The sequence below is a fragment of the Pseudophryne corroboree genome, chromosome 4 (genome assembly GCF_028390025.1).
Source record: "Pseudophryne corroboree isolate aPseCor3 chromosome 4, aPseCor3.hap2, whole genome shotgun sequence".
NCBI lineage: Eukaryota > Metazoa > Chordata > Amphibia > Anura > Myobatrachidae > Pseudophryne > Pseudophryne corroboree.
Window position 1 is genome coordinate 86,720,421 of NC_086447.1, and position 24,125 is coordinate 86,744,545.

A 24,125-nucleotide genomic window follows, 5' to 3' on the forward strand; every position below is an offset into this window, starting at 1 on the left:
CCAATGCCTTTTCCAAGGGAAGAAAAACCTTCTGTGTGTCCAGTATCATTCCCCGAAATGGGAGCCTCCGAGTTGGCACTAAGTGAGATTTCGGAAGATTTAGAATCCAGCCGTGATCCAGGAGTAATTTGGTTGCGAGGCCAATGCTGTTCAGCAATCTCTCCCTGGACGGAGCCTTTATCAGAAAATCGTCCAGGTTCGGAAATATGTTCACTCCCTGCCTGCGAAGGAGAAACATCATCCCTGCCATCACCTTGGTGAACACCCTAGGTGCCGTGGAGAGACCAAAAGGTAGGGCCTGAAACTGGTAGTGATAAGCCTGTAGTGCAAACCATAGATAAGCCTGATGAGGCGGCCAGATCGGAATGTGAAGGTACACATCGTTGATGTCCGGAGACACTAGGAATTCCCCTTCCTCCAGACCTGAGATCACCGCTCGCAGAGACTCCATCTTGAATTTGAACACCTGTAAGTACGGGCTCAATGACTTTAGATTCAGAATCGACCTTGACGAACCGTCCAGTTTCGGTACCACAAACAAGTTGGAATAATAGCCCTTGTTTTGGAGATGAGGTAGAACTGGAACAATGACCTACGTTTGTATCAATTTTTGAATGGCATCCTGTAAAGGTTATACTTGCCTCCTGTGAAACTGGTAAGCCTGATTTGAAGAACCTGTGAGATGGGAGTTCCTGAAACTCCAATCTGTAGCCCTGGGAAATATGACCCAGGGATCCTGGCATAATGTTGTCCAGATGTGACTGAAATGTTTTAGTCGGGCTCCCACCTGCCAGCCTTCCAGGCATTGCGGTGCACCATCATGCTGAAGGCTTTGAGGAAGCAGAGCTGGAGCTCTGTTCCTGAGAACCAGCAGTTGCTGGTTTGCGTGGTTTACCTCTAGTGCCTCTGTTGGCTGTAAAAGATCCTCTGGCTTTGCCCTTAAACTTGGCAGTCCGAAAGAACTGTAGAGTAGGTCCTGTGTAGGTCTTCCTGGTTGGGGGAGCTGCAGAAGGAAGATATGTGGACTTACCCGCAGTAGCTTTGGAGATCCATTTGTCTAGTTTGTCTCCAAATAAGGCCTCTTCTGTGAAGGGTAGGACTTCCACGCCTTTCCTGTAGTCTGTAGTCCACTGGCGTAACCATAAGCCCCTGCGTGCTGACACTGCCATAGCCGTGGTGCGTGCATTAAGCAAACCCACTTCTTTTATGGCTTCCACCATAAAGTTTGCAGAGTCCTGTATATGTTGCAGGAGTAAAACAATCTCACCCCTAGATAAGGAATCTAACCCCTCAATTAGGTTACCTGACCATCTAGCAATGGCTTTAGTAATCCACGCACAGGCTATAGTGGGTCTCTGGGCCACCCCAGCAGCTGTGTACAAGGATTTGAGTGTAGTCTCAATTTTACGATTAGCCGTGTCTTTCAGGGAGGCTGCACCAGAGACAGGTAATACAATTTTCCATGACAACCTGGACACTGATGCATCCACTATCGGTGGATTTTCCCATTTTTTCCTATCCTCAGGAGGAAAAGGAAAAGATGAGAGTAACCTTTTAGGGATTTCAAATTTCTTATCAGGATTAACCCACGGTTCTTCAAACAGGGTATTCAATTCCTTTGACACAGGAAAACTGACTGAGGATTTCTTCTTTAAATTAAAATAAGATCCCTCACACTCCTCTGCCATTTTATCAGGAATTTGCAGAACATCTCTGATAGCTTCTATAAAAGCCTCTATTCCCTGTGACAGAGCAGCATCCCCCCCTTCTGAATCCACCCCCCTCCTCCATGTCTGACCCCTTAGCGTCAGAGTCAGACTGCAGGAAATGGGCCAGAGTTCGTTTTTGTGGACAAATGGTAGGGGACTGAGACACTTGTTTGGGGACTGAGTCTCTATTCATAATCTCATCCACAGACTGTCTTAAGTATTGCGTCTCTTTCTCATGGCGGGAGAATTTATTAGATATATTGGAAATCATTCCTTTAATGGAATCCAGCCATGCTGGTTCAGCCCCGCTAGCCTGAGAAGGTGCACTACAACTGAGTACATAGTAGTGAGCTCCCTGGGGAAGAGGAACACTCTGCCGTACATGAAACACACTCTTTGCCTGACATATTGTAAATGTGACCTCACACACACACACACACACACACACACGAAAGTTTAAAAGCACAATTAACCCATAAAGAGCCCTTCCAGGAGACACAGAGATATTTTGGAGCCAGCCCACAGTGCCCTTATTGCTAATGCCAAGCTTAACCGGGTCGCAGACTAAGTACCCAGATTGGGGACTTAGGGGGTCATTCCGAGTTGATCGCTCGCTAGCAGTTTTTAGCAGCCGTGCAAATGCATTGTCACCGCCCACTGGGGAGTGTATTTTCGCTTTGCAGAAGTGCGAACGCTTGTGCAGCAGAGCGCCTTGTGCAAAACAAGACCAGCCCTGTAGTTACTCTTCGTGTGCGTTGATTGTAACGACGAAAGGACGGCTTTTGACGTCACACACCTGCCCAGCGAATGCCCAGCCACGCCTGCGTTTTTCTAAGCACTCCCTGAAAACGGTCAGTTGACACCCAGAAACGCCCATTTCATGTCAATCTTCCTGCGTACGGCCGGAATGTTTGTTAGACTCTGTGCAAACCCACGATGCTCATTGTACCCGTACGGTGCGCCTGCGCATTGCGGTGCTTGCGCTGAAATGTTGATTTTTAGCCTGATCGCTGCGAACAACGGCAGCTAGCGATCAACTTGGAATGACCCCCTTAGTACACTAATATTCGCTCCGCTCCTGCTATGACCCTCTGGTACCGCTGAGGTAATCTGGAGTCACACCGGAGGAGCTACACGTCCCTGTCAGGCAGCGTCTGTGTCCACTGCAGAGGGAAAATGGCGCTGGTGAGCTGCTGGATCCTCACACAGTGAAGCCCCGCCCCTTCAATGGCGCGCAGTCTTCCCGCTTTTTTTTATACTGGCTGAGGTAAATTTGTGCTTAAAATGGAGCCAGATCTGTTTTACGGCTGTGTTTGCCAGTGTGAGTACAGTGTACAGAGACGCAGTTGTGTACTGAGTCTGGAGACCCAATCCGCCCCGGTAAGAAGCCGTGCATCTCCGTGCCCTCATGCCGCCATAATGGCCAGTGACCCGCTAACCAGAACACCGGCTTAGTACTCACCACTCTTCTTTCTTCTGGCTCTGTTAGGGGTGGCGGCGTGCTGCGAGAATGTCCATTCGCCGTGGTGGGGCTTGCGAATAGTTCCCTCAGGAGCTCAGTGTCCTGTCAGCAGGGGATGGGACCATTAAACCTTCAAGAGGTTGGGCCGTTATCCCCCACGAAGCAGGCAGTCTGGTGCCATCCAGTCCTGCCTGAAAATAACAAACCTAAAATAAATGCAGAACACTCTTCAGGAGCTTCCATAAGCATGACCGGCTCCTCCGGGTACACTTTCTAAACCGAGTCTGGTAGGAGGGGCATAGAGGGAGGAGCCAGCCCACACTATCAAATTCTTAAAGTGCCCATGGCTCCTAGTGGACCCGTCTATACCCCATGGTACTAAATGGAACCCCAGTATCCTCTAGGACGTAAGAGAAAGCAATTTGTGTTACGGAAAAGCCAGGTTTCAGTAAAACACAGATCCACAGTTACCATATTACAGTCACTATTTCCTACACGCCCCTTACTAGGGGACATATTAAATGAGTCCAATATAATTATCCCCACCACAGCTGGAGTGCATGGATATCTACCCTCCGACAGAATATATAACCCACATACAGCCGGTCATGTATACCACCTGTGCAGCCAGGACATCAGCAAACCTGCTTAGTAATCTGCCTCCCATATCTGTGGCTACTCACCTAGATGGCGTTGTATGAAGGCTAAGGTCACATTAATAATTACATCCATCCCGACATTAGGGTCGATTTCTCCTTTTAACTTAAATATCTTCCCTATCAAGTAGCCAGTGAGGAAGGTGAAGTCTGGGAAGCTCTGGTGTACGCTGCCCCTATGAAGAGAAGAGGAGCGTGGCATGGTTAGAGGTCTCCCGCTCTATAACCCTGGTATATACATGTGCATTGTAACATGTATAATGATGGCTTCTGGTAAACCTTGTGCGGGACTGTAGAATGATCAGCAAAGGGAACTTTCTCATTACTTAATGAGACTTCCATGTTCTTTGTATTACGGGTCACAAGAGGCAATGGCATATATGTACAAGGTTCTCTGCCTTTGTGTTCTGCAGGTCAGGGGAACTCACACAGCTGGGTCATCACAGCGGGAATAAAAGTTGTGAATGTTCGGAACTCTGAATCAGCCTCAATGGAAGGAGAGGAATGGCGGCAGCAGGAAGCCACAGACAGTTATACAGTGGAAAGAACAGGATTTTACAGCAGCACAGAGTATATCAGGAGATGAGTGAGGTATCAGTGAGGACAGGGCTGCAAGTGACAGGGACAGTGACATGATGGGAGGAGGGGAATGGAGGCAGCAGGAAACCACAGACTGAGAGTTATATAATGGAAGGAGCAGGAACCCCCAGCAGCATAGAGTATATCAGATGAATGATGTGTTAGTGGGGACAAGGCTGCAACTGACAGGGGAAGTGACATGATGTGAGGAGGAGGCAGGAGAAACCCATAGACTGAGAGTTTTATAGTGGAAGGAGCCAGGTCCCCAGCAGAACAGAGTATATCAGGAGATGAGTGATGTGTTAGTGAGGACAGGGGCAGTGGCATTAGGGGAATGGAGGCAGCAGTAAGCCACACAGTGAGAGTTATATAGTGTAAGGAGCAGGGTCCCCAGCAGCACAGAGTATATCAGGAGATGAGTGACAGTGAGGACAGGGCTGCATGTGACAGGAGCAGTGACATGATGTGAGGAAGAGAATGGAGGCAGCGGGAAGCCACATACTAAGAATTATATAGAAGGAGCAGGTCTTCAGCAGCACAGAGTACATCAGGAGATGAGTGAGGTGTCAGTGAGGACAGGGCTGCGTGTGACAGGGGCAGTGACATGATGTGAAGAGGAGAATGGAGGCAGCAGGAAGCCACAGACAGAGTTATATAGTGAAAGGTGCAGGGTCTCCCAACAGCACAGAGTATATCAGGAGATGAGTGATGTGTCAGTGAGGACAGGGCTGCATGTGACAGGGGCAGTGACATGATGTGAGGAGGAGAATGGGGTAAATACAAATATAAAATAATCACTAGTCTTGGGCCCATTTCCTCATCCACGGCACCTTTATACAGACATAGGGACTAATTCAGTAAGGATACCATATTCTGGTAATTCGCAGAATTTGCTATACTTTTGGTCGCATGCTGGGGGCCGCCCAGCATACTGACCGGCGCCTCTATCCCCCCCCCCCCCCCCCCCGCAACTTCAACAAGCAGAAATTGCGATCGCTCTGCAATTTCTGCTTGTCAGCAGAAAGTAAAGAGGACAACTACCGTTCGTATCGCCCCACCCCAGCAACGCTCCGTCTCCTCCCTGGAAGCAGAGCATTGCCCCCCTTCCCCACCTCCCCGCGACCACATATGCCTGATTGACAGGCAGAGGCGATCGCTTTTTCAGCAGCCCCCCCCCCCTTCCCTGCAGAAAGTGCAGGCGCATGTGCAGGACGGGTGCTGCGCATGCGGGGCCATCGTAAACATTCCAGCTGGATCGCGATTTGCGATCCAGCCTGAATTAGCCCCATAACCTGATTAAGGACCAGGTGATATCTTCTGTTATCCCATCTCTGATATTACTGAAGGTGTAATGATCGTAAGATTGCTCTAGATCAGTAGACTTCTGTGACAAAGGCCGTTCCGTCCATACATCTCTCGCACCAACACAAAGTGTCAGTCTTCCTGACCCGCACTCACACATTATACACTTACTTGATCGTTATCATCTTTCTCTCCACGCTGGTGGACTCCATTCTCTTCATAATCAGTATGTTCTCCACCCACTGGAACTTTTCCGAGTTGACAAACAATACTGGCTGGTGGATGGCGGAGAATATCTCGTCTCTCAAAGAGTACATCCAGGCATCTAGAGCCACAGCACACCTAGAACCAGGGGCAACAGTCCCATTTTAGGCCACGATCAGAGTCCAGCATTATATAATGGGTTACTGCGTTATTCACACTGCTAGCCGGGTGCTCCTTTGTGAATTATAACGTTCTGCATTTTTCTGGACTGTTAGTGGTAAGAAGACTAGGTGACATATTTACTAAGGAGCGGTTTGACAGTAAAACGGCAATAGAAATAAATGTTAAACGAGCCTGATTTATCATTTATCGCTGGTTTCAAACTATTAGTCAAAGCCGCCGATGATTGGACAAACCGCTCCTTAGTGCATCTATCCCCAGGCCTGCTCGGATGGGACCAGTAGGAAGGTGCCTGGTGTGCCCAGCTACAGTATCTCTATAGTAAAGCTATTGTTCTTCCTTCCCCCTGTGACATGCGCGGTGGAAGCTATGAATCTAGTGGATGCCACTGGGACTGATGAATGAATAATTTGTTTTCCCATATTGTGCTAAAGGCTCCAGCACACCACAAGTCTTACTGGGATACACACCCTCTTATACTAACTGTATACATGATGAGCCGTGATGTTACTTGTGCAATGTACGGAATATCATACATTTTTCCGTGCAGTATATAGGCCATGTTTACATTTTGAATGTTATGATGTTGACGAGAAACAGCTAGCATACCGACGAACGGGATCCCAGCAGCCGATTTACCGATACTGGGATCCCGAGGGAGAACATAAACATGGCGTCAAAATACCGACAACCAGCATCCCAATCGTTCAGACCACGGGACGCACTGCCGGCCTGCCTCACGGCGGGGTGGGGTTAGGGTGCAGCCACGGGAAGATTAGGGACCAGGAACGGAAGGTTAGGGTTAGGCACATAGAAGAAAGGGTTAGGGTTAGGCACTCAGCGGGGAGGGTTAGGTTTAGGCAGCGGGGAAGGGAGGGTTAGGTTTAGGCAGCGGGGAAGGGAGGGTTAAGGTTAGGCACCAAGCGGGGATGGTTAGGGTTAGGCACCCACAAGGGATGGTTAGGGTAGGGGACAGGGTACTTTCTGGGTAAGGGGGCTTAATGGGGGGCTGTCGGGAGTCTGATGGACGGGATGCCGCTGTCGGTATCCTGTCCATCGCTAACTCATACTGAACCCATGTTGACAATGTTGAAATGTCGACATCTGCAAAATGCCAACACTAAGCTTAAGCTGCTGGGAGGGGGAGGATGCGGGATAGGGTTATTGTTAGGATGTGGGAAGAGGGTTAGGTGGCAGGGAAAGAGTTAGGCTGTGGGGAAAAGATTAGTGCTGGGATGCGGGGGTTGGGGGGCTGAGCTGCGGGAAAGGGTTAGTGTTAGGATGCGGGGAGAGAGTTAGGGTTAGGATGCAGGGAGAGGATAATGGTTAGTTGCAAGGAAAGGGTTAGTGTTAGGCTGCAGGAAGAGGGTTAGGGTTAGGCTGCGGGGAGAGGGTTAGGTTGCATGGAAAAGGTTAGTATTAGGCTGCGGGGAGAGGGTTAGTGATAGGCTGCGGGGAGAGGGTAAGGCTGCGGAGAAAGAGTTATTGTTAGGATGCGGGGTTAAGCTGCGAGGAAATGGTTAGGATGTGGGGAGAGAGTTAGGGTTAGGATGCGGGGAAAGGGTCAGTGTTAGGATGCAGGGTTAGGCTGCAGGGAGAGTGCTAGGTTGTGGGGAAATGGTTAGGGGAGAGAGCTAGGATGTTGGAGGAGGATTAGGATTTTAGGCTGCGGGGAGAGGGCTAGGGTAAGGTGCCGTGGAAAGGGTTAATGTTAGACTGCGAGAAAAGGGTTTAGTGTTATTCTGCGGGGAGAGGGTTATGGTTATCGGTAGGCTATGGGGAGATGGTTAAGGTAAGGCTGCAGGGAAAGGGATAGGGTGCGGGGAGAGGATTTGTGTTAGGCTGCGGGGAGAGGGTTCGGTTGCGTAGAAAGGGTTAGGTTGCAGGGAAAGGGTTAGTGTTAGGCTGTGGGGAAGGGTTAGTGATAGGCTGCAGGGAAAGGGTTAGTGATAGGCTGCGAGGAGAGGGTTAGTGATAGGCTGCGGGGAGAGGGTAAGGCTGCTGGGAAAGAGTTAGTGTTAAGATGCAGGGTTAGGCTGCAGGGAGAGCATTAAGTTGCAGGGAAATGGTTAGCATTAAGCTGCAAGGAGAGAGTTAGGATGTGGGGAGATGGTTAAGGTTAGGCTGCGGGGAGAGGGCTAGGGTTAGGCTGTGGGGAGAGGGTTACTGATAGGTGGCGTGGAGATGGTTAATGTTGGGCTGCGGGAAGAGAGTTTAGTGTTAGGCTGCAGTGAAAGGGTTTAGTGTTAGGCTGCAGGGAAAGGATTAGGCTACGGGGAGAGGGTTTGTGTTAGTCTGTGGGGAAATGGTTACTGACAGGCTGCAGGGAGAGTTAAGATGTGGGGAGAGTGTTAGGCTGCAGGAAGAGGGTTAGGTTGCTGGGAAAGGGTTAGTGTCAGGCTGTGGGGAGTGGGTTTGTGTCAGGCTACAGGGGAGGGTTAGGCTGCGGGGAGAGGGTTAGTGGTAGGCTGCGGGGAAAGAGTTAGGGTTGGGCTGCGGGGGAGGGTTAGGGTCAGGCTGTAGGGGACAGTTAGTGTTAGGCTGCGGAGAGAGGATTAGGTTTAGACTGTGGGGGAGGGTTAGGTTGCAGGGGAGGGTTAGGGTCAGGCTGTGGGGAGAGGGTTAGGTTTAGGCTGTGGGGCAGGTTTAGAGTTAGGCTGCGGGAGAGGGTTACAGTTACGCTGCAGGGGAGGGTTAGTGTTAGGCTGCAGGGAGAGAGCTAGGATTAGGCTGCTAGAGAGAGCTAGGATTAGGCTATGGGAGAGAGCTAGGGTTAGGCTGTGGGGGGGTAGGGTTAGTGTCAGGATGAAGGGGAGAGGGTTAGTGTTAGTTTGTGGGGAGAGGGTTAGGGTTAGACTGAAGGAAGAGGTTTAGGGTTAGGCCACTGGGGAGGGTTAGAGTTAGGCTACTGGGGCGGGAGGCCCAGTGAGATGCTGATTGACAAGCAGAGGCAGTCACGGGGTGGAAGGGGGCGTGCCAAAAGCGTTAGAATGGGGTGGGTGGGGGGCGTGGTCCGGACCGTTGCGGGGGTGGGCCGCGATGGCTGCGTGACGTCACACGCTGCCGCTGCGACCTGGGACGTGGCGGGTAGCTGCCTGCCAGCGCAGCTAGGCTGCACAGACAAGGAGCTACTCAGAGGGTGCAAAAGCATCGCCGCCGTGCGATGCTTTCGCACCCGTGCGGGGGGTAGGGCCTCACATGTGGGGTGGACTAGACCTGTGCTGGGCGTCCCCCCACATGTCTGAGTAATTGATCATACAGTAGAAGTGTTAAATTTAGCACATCTACGATCAGATCTGAATCACCCCCTTTGTCCATTACTAAAAACTGTCCGGTGGTGTCTTAGATGCCTAACACCACCCATTACTGTCTGTAATAGAATCTTTATCATAGTATTGATCTGGCTGATTATAGCGTTTACCATTTACAAACACTATTTCCCAAGTATACAAGCACTGCCAGTATTACATTCATGGACCTTGTAAATAATTTGCTACAATAGTAACAAACAGGTTTAGCTCATTAATATTATGTGTTTTTGTGTCGGCAGCATTCTATAAAAATAAGTGCGATGTTAGGGACCCAATGCATATAGGAGAGTTTATCATATCTGGAGAACTACTTACCGAAACCGCATATCTCTGCCAAGAGCTTTGATTACTGTCGCAGCGCCGAACGAATGTCCAACTGCCGCCACTCTTTGGATGTCAATGGAGTCCTTAATACAGAATAAAGGTTAGAGGGCTATAACTAGGGTTGTCTAAATATGATACAAAGGGGTGCGGTAAGCCACAGGTGCGGGAGTTTTGCAGTATTTTAAAAGCGGCAATCATTTACAAGGCAAGACCAATCTAGTTTTGCCTTATAAACGATTGCCCATTTAAAAATACGGCAATTCCCAGGACAAATTCCCACACCTCCAGTTTCTTGCACCTCAGTAAATTTAGATAAATCTCTATATTTTGCACTAGAGCTGGGTAATACCGCCGCGTACAGATGTGTCCACTTACATCTAGCCTCCCCACAAGTTAAACAGGCCTTCTACTGTAGTCACACCATGCCGTGGCGTGACTCGATAGCGATGAGCGTCTTTATGTGTGACTTTTTCCATTAAAATGTGTCTCATTCACATCACCATGCGAACAGGGTGCACAAGCAGACTCTGCTGATTAAAATGATATGCGGCATGCCTATATTCTGTGTGCATCTACGGCTGTAAGTGCATAAGAAATGCTACGTTATAGTGTTTTCCTAGAAAACAGCCATTGATACTGTAACGTGCCATTTCGTATGCAGATACAGCCGCACACGCAGAGAATATAGGCATGCCGCATATCATTTTACTCAGCAGAGTCTGCTTGTGCGCCCTATTCACATAGCAATGCGAATAAGACGAATTTTTGGCAAAAAAAGACGCCAACACTAACGGAGTTGCACTGGACCTGTCAGCTAACTCACGCCAGGTACAGATGTGTCCTCTTACATCCTTGCGGCAGTCACACTAAACAGCCCTTTAAGTCGCGCCACGACGTGGTGGGACTCTGTAGCACTGAGCATCTTTTTGCATTTTTTTCGCAAAGATTCGTCACAGACATCTTCTGCTGATTAAAATGGTATGCGGTATGCATCTTATTCTGTATGTAATTGCGGCTCTATCTGTATCCGAAACACTGTAGCAGAACATTTTGTATGCAGATACAGTCGCAGTCACTCACAGAATATAGGCATGCTGCATATCATTTTAATCCACAGAAGCTGCTTGTGCATCCTATTGCATTACTTTGTATCTAAAACGCAAAAAGACAATTGGTGCTACCGAGTCATACGGCACTCATGAGTAATGTTTAACGCGACTTGTAGCGCACAGAGCAAAGATGTAAGAGGACATATCTGTATCTCCCGCTGTGTGGCGTGATGAGGTAAAATGTAAAGGACACATCTGTAGTTTCTTTCCTCACTGCATACTGGTTACTGGTGCATTTTAACGCGTTTCACTAACCCTGGTCCTGCTCTGTACCCACCTTCAATAGCTGCCAATCAAAGTTGGATGGTAAGACATTGGTGACTGGTTTCCCAGCATTGATGTCCAGCATGAGGTCTAGGACTCGCAAACATTCGTCCGCTCTCTTCTGGACCTGCACACATATAAGAAACCTTGGTCAGTGAACAACGCGTTTCACCTAAATATTAAATAGACGGGATTCAGATTTATGGATGCATGGACAGTAGCAAAAGGGAGTTCTATATCTGCTGTGAATTCTTAATAACACTGAATACTACATCTGTTTCATCTACCAGATAATCTGTGTGAGGGATAGCACACGTATTAGGTATATACATACCTGTATGTAAGGGGGTACCCAGTTACTCACCCTAAACTTCCTTAGGGGGTCTCCATAGGGTAGACCTATGCTAGTTAGGCTTCATACACAGCTTTCATATTAAGCATTTTACCAACATTCTTAAAGCCTAACAACACACTAACACTGAACCTGTATTCGGTCACTTTCCAAAATGCACTTTGCTTTGTGTCAATGTTCTGTATTTGGGAGCCTGCCTGCTACGGGTTTGGGCTGGGAGACCGGCGCTGGGGATCCCGGAGGTCAGCATACCGATCCCAGGATCCTGGCAGCATAATGGTGGCGGGGGGGCGTGTGCAACAAAGCCCCTTGCAGTGCTGTACCCTGTCGTGGACACCCACGAATGGGAATAGTCCCTGTCAGTTGGCATGACGACTGTGGGGCTGGTAAGCGGGCGGGATTTTTTTTTATTTTTGTGGTTTTATCCTTGTAACTTTTTATATACACTGGACTTTACCCCTTCTGTTTGGGGACTATTGTACAATAAAAAAAAATTATGATTTCATATAAAAACCTGGTTCTGGACGCTATATCATTCCGGGTTATTATATTCTTCATACAAAAGAGGAAGAATTGGGAGATTTCTTTCCATGAAGATGTAAAGTAAGATACCTTGATGTGCTCTGAAAACTTCAGCAATACTGTGAGTGGGGTACGCATACCATGTCTGCAATTCTTCAACACATAAAAGATACCTTGATGCACTTATAGTTCATTTATTCTGAGTGAGTCGGGTACGCTTACACCTCACCCCATAGAGACGACACTTATTAATAAGCACGCACCCCGATTCGGGAACATAATTGCAAAGTTTTGAAATGTAATTGTACTACACATGGGATATCTTTCTTTTTTTTCCGGCACACACATGAGTTGGATGCTTTGATTGGATCGGCTTTGGGAGCCTTACAGGAGACCTCTAAAAGATACCTTGATGTGCTTCAAACCGTCTGTATCATTGTGAATTGGGGTACGCCTTTCCTTTCTGGCTAAAAGATACCTTTATACGTCTGTTTTACAGCACAACTCCAGTGAGTGGGGTACGCTCTTCGTTACCAATACATCATTGTTTTCTGAACAAAACTTTGTTTAGATTGTGAACACTAAAGAAACCTTTTCTTGCACGTTTTAGCACTTTTAGTGTGAGTTTTGGTACGCCTGCTCAACATATGAAATAATTCATACACAAACTATTACACTCACTTGTATAGCTACTTTTACAAAAAAATTGTATTACACTATTTTTTCTTTGTATTTCTTTTTTCATGCACTATGTCACTTTGAATGAGCGCAGTCAGCCAATACTTGCTCAGTTACGTGAACATCGCCATAGCGTAAAAACATGAATTGGACTCATAATACGAAGGAGAGAGATATATGCAGGTGGTGAAGTGAAAATTAGAATGATTTTCTCTTTATTTTTTTTTGTTATTCTTTTGATGTAAAACTTCCGATAAATCTGGTAACCACGACAACCTGGTCTTATTCGTACCTGCTCAAATCGCAGAGGGAATTCATCCACCCCTGGCTTAGGAGTCTTATTGTACATCCACACTTCCTCCAGAAGGTCACACTCCTCCTGGGTACAGGGGTCAGCGGAGGACCTCTCCCGGTAATAAAATGTTGCAGATGCAGATTCATCTCTGCCACAGAATGATATGATTAGTTGTTATAGCGCTGGACAATTCCTATGATAACAAGTGCAAGAGTTGGGCTTTATTCTATCAAAGCCCGGAGTCACCCAGTTACTGGACTTACTGTAAGATTCCTTCCAGGACAGGACACCAAACTAAGCCTACATATACTCAGCACCGTATATAACTAGAATATATCCCTGGGAATCATGTCACAATGTAGCACTGATGACACCAACCCCAACATTATAATCTATTCCTAGGCAACCTAGGTTATAACAACTCCTATAATAATATATAGTAGAGAGTCCATTGTTCCTTATACAGGTTGAGTATCCCTTATCCAAAATGCTTGGGACCGGAGGTATTTTGGATATCGGATTTTTCCGTATTTTGGAATAATTGCATACCATAATGAGATATCATGGTGATGGGACCTAAATCTAAGCACAGAATGCATTTATGTTACATATACACCTTATACACACAGCCTGAAGGTCATTTTAGCCAATATTTTTTATAACATTGTGCATTAAACAAAGTGTGTCTACATTCACACAATTCATTTATGTTTCATATACACCTTATATACACAACCTGAAGGTCATTTAATACAATATTATTAATAACTTTGTGTATTAAACAAAGTTTGTGTACATTAAGCCATCAAAAAACAAAGGTTTCACGATCTCACTCTCACTCAAAAAAGTCCGTATTTCGGAATATTCCGTATTTCGGAATATTTGGATATGGGATACTCAACCTGTAATACTCAATTACGTAATGACCATTGAAATTATAACATTATAAGCCATGGCATCTGAACACACTGCTTATACAGACATTATACAATATAATGATTTGAGAGTGCCATCTTGGTTTTACAGTGAGTGCTGCAAGTATGGCGGTACTGCGTACCGGTAAGAAATTGACAGCTGGTACGCAGTACCGCCTGCCCGACCGCCTTGCTTGCAGCCGGTGCTGTGTGTGAGGGGAGGAGTGTGCAGCACACGCCTCTCCTGCCCCTCAGTGCTAACTCCGGTCCCTGGCAGCAGCGGTGTGTACCTCATACACAGGCCCTGGTTTGTTAGCCAATCAGAGCTCGCGAACTGGCAGCGGCGGCTCCTGATTGACTTCCGGACTGCGGGCTTTGATTGGCTCACAAACCGGTGCCTGATTTGAGTTACACGACGCCGCCGGAGAGGAGACCGGACTGAGGGATATTAGCGGCGCGCGCTGCGCTCTCCTACCCTCATACACACAGAAGCAACAGCCGGAGCATCGGCAGTGCCGGTGAGCAGCACTGTGGGGAAGTATGTGTATCTGGCACTGTGGGGCATATCTAGCACTGTGGGGACATGTGTGAACCCGACACTGTGGGGACATGTGTATACCTGGCACTGTGGGGGGCATATCTGGCACTGTGGGGGGGATGTGTGTAACTGGCACTGGGGGGGGCATGAGTGTACATGGCACTGCAGGGCATATCTGGCACTGTGGGGGGCATATGTGTATCTGGCACTGTGGGGCATATCTGACACTGTGGGGACATGTGTGAACCCGACACTTTGGGGGCATATCTGGCACTGTGGGGGCATGTGTATACCTGGCACTGTGGGGGGCACATCTGGCACTGTGGGGGGGGATGTGTGTAACTGGCACCGGTGGGACATGTGTGTACATGGCACTGTGGAGGCATATCTGGCACTGTGGGGACATGTGTGTACATGGCACTGTGGAGGCATATCTGGCACTGTGGGGACATGTGTGTACATGGCACTGTGGAGGCATATCTGGCACTGTGGGGGCATGTGTGTACATGGCACTGTGGGGACATGTGTGTACATGGCACTGTGGAGGCATATCTGGCACTGTGGGGGAATATGTGTATCTGGTACTATTGGGGGCATATGTGTATCTGGCACTATTGGGGGCATATGTTTATCTGGCTTCCCATATGTGTATCACTCCCCCACTTTCATTGGCCACAGCTAGTGGCCACACCCATTTTTTGGCACGCACACAGTACCACTAAGAAGTTTTTTTCTACTTGCACCACTGTTTAAAGTTCACCCATCACATATATACAGTGGTGGCAGCTGCTGCTCTCATACAATATATAAGACATAAGAAGGCAGTCTGTAAATTCACTAGGGAATTTAACATCACTGAGGTTACGAGGCATGAAAGGTCTCCAATGATGTCACTAGTTGCTAGACCATTAGAGTGCGTGCTAATGGGTACCTACCTGTGTTCCACTGCAGCGACTACAAATCCCTGAGACGCCAGCCCAATGCAGATAGCCGAGTACAGGGTCCTGCAGGAAATCAAGGGCAGGAAGTCAGTGACTATAAACGCTCCCTCTGATACAGCACTAGGCACACGCAGCTGAAATGTAACACTAGCTCTGGCAGAGCATGCTGGGAACATACAGTCACCAAGAGCTGAAACAGCCAGCGGTCGCTACATCATAGACACTTCTAAACTAGAATTACCCTATTGCCCTGTACTGTATATGGATAGCTGCACATTTTCGTTGAGTTATCCTTTAGATTCTTTCATTACCAAGATTAGATCCTATAAAGGCCTTGGCAAATGACACAGAACAATCAAGCAATGTGGTTAGTGAAAGTAGCCGAAGGGAGAACCCTTTACATCAGTTATTCAGCATGCGGCCCTCCAGCTGCTGTGGAACTACACATACCAGCATGCCCTGGCACAGTTATTCTATTAAGGATGCTTAATAGCAGGGCACGCTGGATTGTGTAGTGTCACAGCAGCTGTAGAGCCGCATGTTGAATACTGCTTTACGTATTTTATTAGTAAATAGCATTCTGTGCAAATTCTTAGAGTACTTGCAGTGAGCTTCTTTAACATTGTTTAACACCTTCAGATGACTTTGGCATCTCATCCTGCATTTCAGCAGTGTATTTATATATAATGAACAGTCTTCCATACTCATTCTCTGCTTTTTAGCAGTGTACTGTATTTATATCAGCATGCACAGTTGTTTATTTGTGCTGCTCTGGGGGAGGAGATGGCATTCTTTAAATCCCTGAACTGACTACAATTACAAGCACAATTACTGTCATTGATGTTATAAACACATTGCTGAAAAGCACAGATTAATACATAAATAAAAATACATTTGGTAGAAGTCTTCTTTTTTCATGTATGACTACCTTTTGGCTCTTGGGAGCAACACCATCCCGGCTGCCATTTTTTCAATTGGAGTGGCTGCGTGTGACGTCACGCAGCTGCTCCAAAATGCCGCCGCCCTGCCCCCGTTTTCCCCACGCCGCCCCCGCAACGGTTCGCGAATGCCCCCTTTCCGTCTCACGAGCGACTCTGCCTGTCAATCAGGCAGAGGCGTTCGCAGTTAATGCGATCAGACCGCATTATGCGCACACGCAGGTCCTGTCACCTGCGTGTGCGCGCTGCAACCTTATCTCAGAAATTGCGGTCGTTTGTGATGCGACCTGAATAAGGGCCTAGGTCTGCGCAGAATCTCACCTGCTGAGCTAGGAATTTAGTGGAAGTTGCAAGACAGGATTTACAAGCCAATAAGTTAAAGTTGCCAAAAAAAATTAAAGTTCTCTTGAAGTCTCATTAATAGTAAAGCAACATATTCAGCACTTTTTATTTTTAAAGTAATTATTACCTGAAAGCTCCAAGGCCATGGGAGAATATAACCAGGGGGTATTTCTCTCCAGGCTTGAAAGGTGCGTTCAGCTTCGCAGGACATTTTACAGAGCCTGTAAATAACAGAGAACGAACTGTAGTCACTGTAGTTACAGTACATCTTTACCATTCCCAGCCACATGAACAGTACATAACCACTCTAACTATCCTGAACCGCCATGCATCATATTTATATCCATACATCAGTGTAGATATATACCTGTAGACATGTATCAGTGCAGATATATATTTTTCTCTGACGTCCTAGTGGATGCTGGGAACTCCGTAAGGACCATGGGGATTAGCGGCTCCGCAGGAGACTGGGCACAAAAGTAAAAGCTTTAGGACTACCTGGTGTGCACTGGCTCCTCCCCCTATGACCCTCCTCCAAGCCTCAGTTAGATTTTTGTGCCCGGCCGAGAAGGGTGCACACTAGGGGCTCTCCTGAGCTTCTTAGTGAAAGTTTTAGTTTTAGGTTTTTATTTTCAGTGAGACCTGCTGGCAACAGGCTCACTGCATCGAGGGACTAAGGGGAGAAGAAGCGAACTCACCTGAAGTGCAGAGTGGATTGGGCTTCTTAGGCTACTGGACACCATTAGCTCCAGAGGGACCGAACACAGGCCCAGCCTCGGAGCTCGGTCCCAGAGCCGCGCCGCCGGCCCCCTTACAGAGCCAGAAGCAAGAAGAGGTCCGGAAAAATCGGCGGCAGAAGACATCGGTCTTCAACAAGGTAGCGCACAGCACTGCAGCTGTGCGCCATTGTTACTCAGGCACACTTCACACTCCGGTCACTGAGGGTGCAGGGCGCTAGGGGGGAGCGCCCTGAGCAGCAATGTAAAACACCTTGGCTGGCATAAATACACCACATATAACCCCCAGGGCTATATGGATGTATTTTAACCCCTGCCAGAACTTACAAAAAAGCGGGAGAAAAGGCCGCCGAGAAGGGGGCGGAGCCTATCTCCTCAGCACACAGGCGCCATTTTCCATCACAGCTCCGCTGGAAGGACGTCTCCCTGACTCTCCCCTGCAGTCCTGCACTACAGAAAAGGGTAAAAAAAGAGAGGGGGGGCACTAATTTGGCGCAGTTTTGATACTAACAGCAGCTATAAAGGAAAAGCACATTTTATAGTGGTATTCCTGTTTATATATAGCGCTCTGGTGTGTGCTGGCATACTCTCCCTCTGTCTCCCCAAAGGGCTAGTGGGGTCCTGTCCTCTATCAGAGCATTCCCTGTGTGTGTGCGGTGTGTCGGTACGATTGTGTCGACATGTTTGAGGAGGAAATGAGATGGAGGCGACATGAGACAGCCGGCTACTCAGCTTGTGCCTGTCCAAGGGTCTCAAACGCCATCAGGGGCTTTAAAACGCCCGTTACCTCAAATGGCAGACACAGACACGGATACTGACTCCAGTGTCGACAATGATGAGACAAACGTGACTTCCACTAGGGCCACACGTTACATGATTGAAGCAATTAAAAATGTATTGCATATTTCTGATAATACAAGTACCACTAAAAAGGGTATTATGTTTGGTGAGAAAAAACTGCCTGTAGTTTTTCCTGCATCTGAGGAATTAAATGAAGTGTGTGATGAGGCGTGGGTTTCACCCGATAAAAAACTGATAATTCCTAAAAGGTTATTGGCATCGTACCCTTTCCCGCCAGAGGATAGGGCACGTTGGGAAACACCCCCTAGGGTGGATAAAGCGCTCACACGTTTGTCAAAACAGGTAGCACTACCCTCTCCTGATACGGCCGCCCTAAAGGAACCTGCCGATAGAAAGCTGGAGAATATCCTAAAATGTATATACTCTCACACGGGTGTTATACTGCGACCAGCAATCGCCTCAGCCTGGATGTGCAGTGCTGGGGTGGCTTGGTCGGATTCCCTGACTGACAATATTGATACCCTAGATAGGGACAGTATATTACTGACTATAGAGCATTTGAAGGATGCATTTCTATATATGCGTGATGCACAGAGGGATATTTGCCGACTGGCATCAAGAGTTAGCGCGCTGTCCATTTCTGCTAGAAGAGGTTTATGGACGCGGCAGTGGTCAGGTGATGCGGATTCTAAAAGGCACATGGAAGTATTGCCTTATAAGGGGGAGGAGTTATTTGGGGTAGGTCTATCAGACCTGGTAGCCACGGCAACTGCTGGAAAATCCACATTTTTACCCCAGGTAGCTTCTCAACCTAAGAAAACGCCGTATTATCAGGCGCAGTCCTTTCGGCCCCATAAGGGCAAGCGGGCAAAAGGCGCCTCATTTATGCCCTGTGGCAGAGGGAGAGGAAAAAGGCTGCAACAAACAGCCGGTTCCCAGGAACAAAAGCCCTCTCTCGCCTCCGCAAAGTCCTCAGCATGACGCTGGGGCTTTACAAGCAGACACGGTGGGGGCCCGTCTCAAGAAGTTCAGTGCGCAGTGGGCCCACTCGCAAGTGGACCCCTGGATCCTTCAAGTGGTATCTCAGGGGTACAAATTGGAATTCGAGACGTCTCCCCCTCGCCGTTTTCTAAAGTCTGCTTTACCGACGTCTCCCTCAGACAGGGAGGCAGTATTGGATGCCATTCACAAGCTGTATTCCCAGCAGGTGATAATCAAGGTACCCCTCCTACAACAGGGAAAGGGGTACTATTCCACACTATTTGTGGTACCGAAGCCGGACGGCTCGGTGAGACCAATTTTAAACCTAAAATCCTTGAACACTTACATACAAAGGTTCAAATTCAAGATGGAGTCACTAAGAGAAGTGATTGCAAACCTGGAAGACGGGGACTATATGGTGTCTCTGGACATAAAAGATGCTTACCTACATGTCCCAATTTGCCCTTCTCACCAAGGGTACCTCAGGTTTGTGGTACAGAACTGTCACTATCAGTTTCAGACGCTGCCGTTTGGATTGTCCACGGCACCCCGGGTCTTTACCAAGGTAATGGCCGAAATGATGATACTCCTTCGAAGGAAGGGAGTTTTAGTTATCCCTTACTTGGACGATCTCCTGATAAGGGCAAGATCCAGGGAACAGTTGGAAGTCGGGGTAGCACTATCTCAGATAGTGCTGCGCCAGCACGGTTGGATTCTCAATATTCCAAAATCTCAGCTGCTCCCGACTACCCGACTCCTATTCCTAGGGATGATCCTGGACACAGTCCAGAAAAAGGTGTTTCTCCCGGAGGAGAAAGCCAGGGAGTTATCCGAACTAGTCAGAAATCTCCTAAAACCAGGCCAAGTCTCAGTGCATCAATGCACAAGGGTCCTGGGAAAGATGGTGGCTTCTTACGAAGCAATCCCATTCGGCAGATTCCACGCAAGAACCTTCCAGTGGGATCTGCTAGACAAATGGTCCGGGTCGCATCTTCAGATGCATCAGCGGATAATCTTGTCACCAAGGACAAGGGTCTCTCTCCTGTGGTGGTTGCAGAGTGCTCATCTTCTAGAGGGCCGCAGATTCGGCATTCAGGACTGGGTCCTGGTGACCACGGATGCCAGCCTGAGAGGCTGGGGAGCAGTCACACAGGGACGAAATTTCCAGGGCTTGTGGTCAAGCCTGGAGACATCACTCCACATAAATATCCTGGAGCTAAGGGCCATCTACAATGCTCTAAGCCTAGCAAGACCTCTGCTTCAAGGTCAGCCGGTGCTGATCCAGTCAGACAACATCACGGCAGTCGCCCACGTAAACAGACAGGTTGGCACAAGAAGCAGGAGGGCAATGACAGAAGTTGCAAGGATTCTTCGCTGGGCGGAAAATCATGTGATAGCACTGTCAGCAGTGTTCATTCCGGGAGTGGACAACTGGGAAGCAGACTTCCTCAGCAGACACGACCTCCATCCGGGGGAGTGGGGACTTCACCCAGAAGTCTTCCACATGATTGTGAACCGTTGGGAAAAACCAAAAGGTGGACATGATGGCGTCCCGCCTCAACAAAAAACTGGACAGGTATTGCGCCAGGTCAAGGGGCCCCTTAGGCAATAGCTGTGGACGCTCTGGTAACACCGTGGGTGTACCAGTCAGTGTATGTGTTCCCTCCTCTGCCTCTCATACCCAAGGTACTGAGGATCATAAGAAGGAGAGGAGTAAGGACTATACTCGTGGCTCCGGATTGGCCAAGAAGGACTTGGTACCCGGAACTTCAAGAGATGCTCACAGAGAAGTGGCCTCTACCTCTAAGAAAGGACCTGCTTCAGCAGGGACCCTGTCTGTTCCAAGACTTACCGCGGCTGCGTTTGACGGCATGGCGGTTGAACGCCGGATCCTGAAGGAAAAAGGCATTCCGGATGAAGTCATCCCTACCCTGATCAAAGCCAGGAAGGATGTAACCGTGCAACATTATCACCGGATTTGGCGTAAATATGTTGCGGGGTGCGAGGCCAGGAAGGCCCCTACAGAGGAATTTCAACTGGGTCGTTTCCTACATTTCCTGCAAACAGGACTATCTATGGGCCTAAAATAAGATTTTACTTACCGATAAATCTATTTCTCGTAGTCCGTAGTGGATGCTGGGACTCCGTAAGGACCATGGGAAATAGCGGCTCCGCAGGAGACAGGGCACAAAATAAAAGCTTAAGGATCAGGTGGTGTGCACTGGCTCCTCCCCCAATGACCCTCCTCCAAGCCTCAGTTAGGATACTGTGCCCGGACGAGCGTACATAATAAGGAAGGATCTTGAATCCCGGGTAAGACTCATACCAGCCACACCAATCACACCGTACAACTCGTGATCTGAACCCAGTTAACAGTATGATAAATGCAAAGGAGCCTCTGAAAAGATGGCTCAAACAATAATAACCCGAATTTTTGTAACAATAACTATATACAAGTATTGCAGACAATCCGCACTAGGGATGGGCGCCCAGCATCCACTACGGACTACGAGAAATAGATTTATCGGTAAGTAAAATCTTATTTTCTCTGACGTCCTAGTGGATGCTGGGACTCCGTAAGGACCATGGGGATTATACCAAAGCTCCCAAACGGGCGGGAGAGTGCGGATGACTCTGCAGCACCGAATGAGAGAACTCCAGGTCCTCCTCAGCCAGGGTATCAAATTTGTAGAATTTAGCAAACGTGTTTGCCCCTGACCAAGTAGCTGCTCGGCAAAGTTGTAAAGCCGAGACCCCTCGGGCAGCCGCCCAAGATGAGCCCACTTTCCTTGTGGAATGGGCTTTTACAGATTTAGGCTGTGGCAATCCTGCCACGGAATGTGCAAGTTGAATTGTACTACAAATCCAACGAGCAATCGTCTGCTTTGAAGCAGGAGCACCCAGCTTGTTGGGTGCATACAGGATAAACAGCAAGTCAGTTTTCCTGACTCCAGCCGTCCTGGAAACATATATTTTCAGGGCCCTGACAACGTCTAGCAACTTGGAGTCCTCCAAGTCCCTAGTAGCCGCAGGCACCACAATAGGTTGGTTCATGTGAAATGCAGAAACCACCTTAGGTAGAAATTGAGGACGAGTCCTCAATTCCGCCCTGTCAGAATGAAAAATTAAGTAAGGGCTTTTATATGATAAAGCCGCCAATTCTGACACACGCCTGGCTGAAGCCAAGGCTAACAGCATCGACACCTTCCACGTGAGATATTTTAAGTCCACAGTGGAAAATGGTTCAAACCAATGTGATTTTAGAAAACTCAATACAACATTGAGATCCCAAGGTGCCACTGGAGGCACAAAAGGAGGCTGTATGTGCAGCACCCCTTTCACAAATGTCTGAACTTCAGGTACTGAAGCCAGTTCTTTCTGGAAGAAAATCGACAAGGCCGAAATTTGAACCTTAATGGACCCTAATTTTAGGCCCATAGACAGTCCTGTTTGCAGGAAATGCAGGAAACGACCCAGTTGAAATTCCTCTGTAGGGGCCTTCTTGGCCTCACACCACGCAACATATTTACGCCAAATGCGGTGATAATGTTTTGCGGTTACTTCCTTCCTGGCTTTGACCAGAGTAGGGATGACTTCTTCTGGAATGCCCTTTTCCTTTAGGATCCGGCGTTCAACCGCCATGCCGTCAAACGCAGCCGCGGTAAGTCTTGGAACAGACAAGGCCCCTGCAGTAGCAGGTCCTTTCTTAGAGGTAGAGGCCACGGTTCGTCCGTGAGCATCTCTTGAAGTTCCGGGTACCAAGTCCTTCTTGGCCAATCCGGAACCACGATTATAGTTCTTACTCCTCTCCTTCTTATGATTCTCAATACTTTTGGTATGAGAGGCAGAGGAGGGAACACATACACTGACTGGTACACCCACGGCGTTACCAGAGCGTCCACTGCTATTGCCTGAGGGTCCCTTGACCTGGCGCAATATCTGTCCAGTTTTTTGTTTAGACGTGACGCCATCATGTCCACCTTTGGTTTTTCCCAACGGTTTACAATCAGGTGGAAGACTTCCGGGTGAAGTCCCCACTCTCCCGGGTGAAGGTCGTGTCTGCTGAGGAAGTCTGCTTCCCAGTTGTCCACTCCCGGAATGAACACTGCTGACAGTGCTATCACATGATTTTCCGCCCAGCGAAGAATCCTTGCAGCTTCTGTCATTGCCCTCCTGCTTCTCGTGCCGCCCTGTCTGTTTACGTGGGCGACTGACGTGATGTTGTCCGATTGGATCAACACCGCCTGACCCTGAAGCAGAGGTTTTGCTTGACTTAAGGCATTGTAAATGGCCCTTAGTTCCAGAATGTTTATATGAAGAGATGTTTCCATGCTTGACCACAAGCCCTGGAAATTCCTTCCCTGTGTGACTGCTCCCCAGCCTCTCAGGCTGGCATCCGTGGTTACCAGGATCCAATCCTGAATGCCAAATCTGCGGCCCTCTAGAAGATGAGCACTCTGCAGCCACCACAGGAGAGACACCCTTGTCCTTGTCGACAGGGTTATCCGCTGATGCATCTGAAGATGCGATCCGGACCATTTGTCCAGTAGATCCCACTGAAACGTTCTTGCATGGAATCTTCCGAATGGAATCGCTTCGTAAGAAGCCACCATTTTTCCCAGGACCCTCGTGCACTGATGTACTGAGACCTGTCCTGGTTTTAGGAGGTTCCTGACTAGCTCGGATAACTCCCTGGCCTTCTCCTCCGGGAGAAACACCTTCTTCTGGACTGTGTCCAGAATCATTCCTAGGAACAGGAGACGTGTCGTTGGAATCAGCTGCGATTTTGGAATATTTAGAATCCACCCGTGCTGACGTAACACTACCTGAGATAGTGCCACTCCGACTTCTAACTGTTCCCTGGTTCTTGCCCTTATCAGGAGATCGTCCAAGTAAGGGATAATTAAGATGCCTTTTCTTCGTAGAAGAATCATCATTTCGGCCATTACCTTGGTAAAGACCCGAGGTGCCGTGGACAATCCAAAC

At 48.4% G+C, this 24,125-nt stretch overlaps 2 protein-coding genes across 6 annotated transcripts in view; one reads left to right on the forward strand and one right to left on the reverse strand.

Annotated features, from left to right (window-relative positions):
• Positions 1-24,125, forward strand: part of TDRD6 (tudor domain containing 6) — a 602,384-nt gene that overhangs the window by 559,991 nt on the left and 18,268 nt on the right. The gene's annotated exons all lie outside the window — the stretch shown is intronic.
• PLA2G7 (phospholipase A2 group VII) overlaps positions 1-24,125 on the reverse strand; it is a 121,707-nt gene that overhangs the window by 4,691 nt on the left and 92,891 nt on the right. For all 5 annotated transcript variants that reach the window (XM_063915236.1, XM_063915235.1, XM_063915237.1 and 2 more), the window contains 7 exons: positions 16,748-16,841; positions 15,335-15,403; positions 12,945-13,095; positions 11,114-11,227; positions 9,719-9,810; positions 5,880-6,050; positions 3,855-4,003 (listed from right to left, as the gene is read on the reverse strand). In XM_063915236.1, the coding sequence (XP_063771306.1) occupies positions 3,855-4,003; positions 5,880-6,050; positions 9,719-9,810; positions 11,114-11,227; positions 12,945-13,095; positions 15,335-15,403; positions 16,748-16,841 (840 nt within the window). The remainder of the gene's footprint in view (positions 1-3,854; positions 4,004-5,879; positions 6,051-9,718; positions 9,811-11,113; positions 11,228-12,944; positions 13,096-15,334; positions 15,404-16,747; positions 16,842-24,125) is intronic.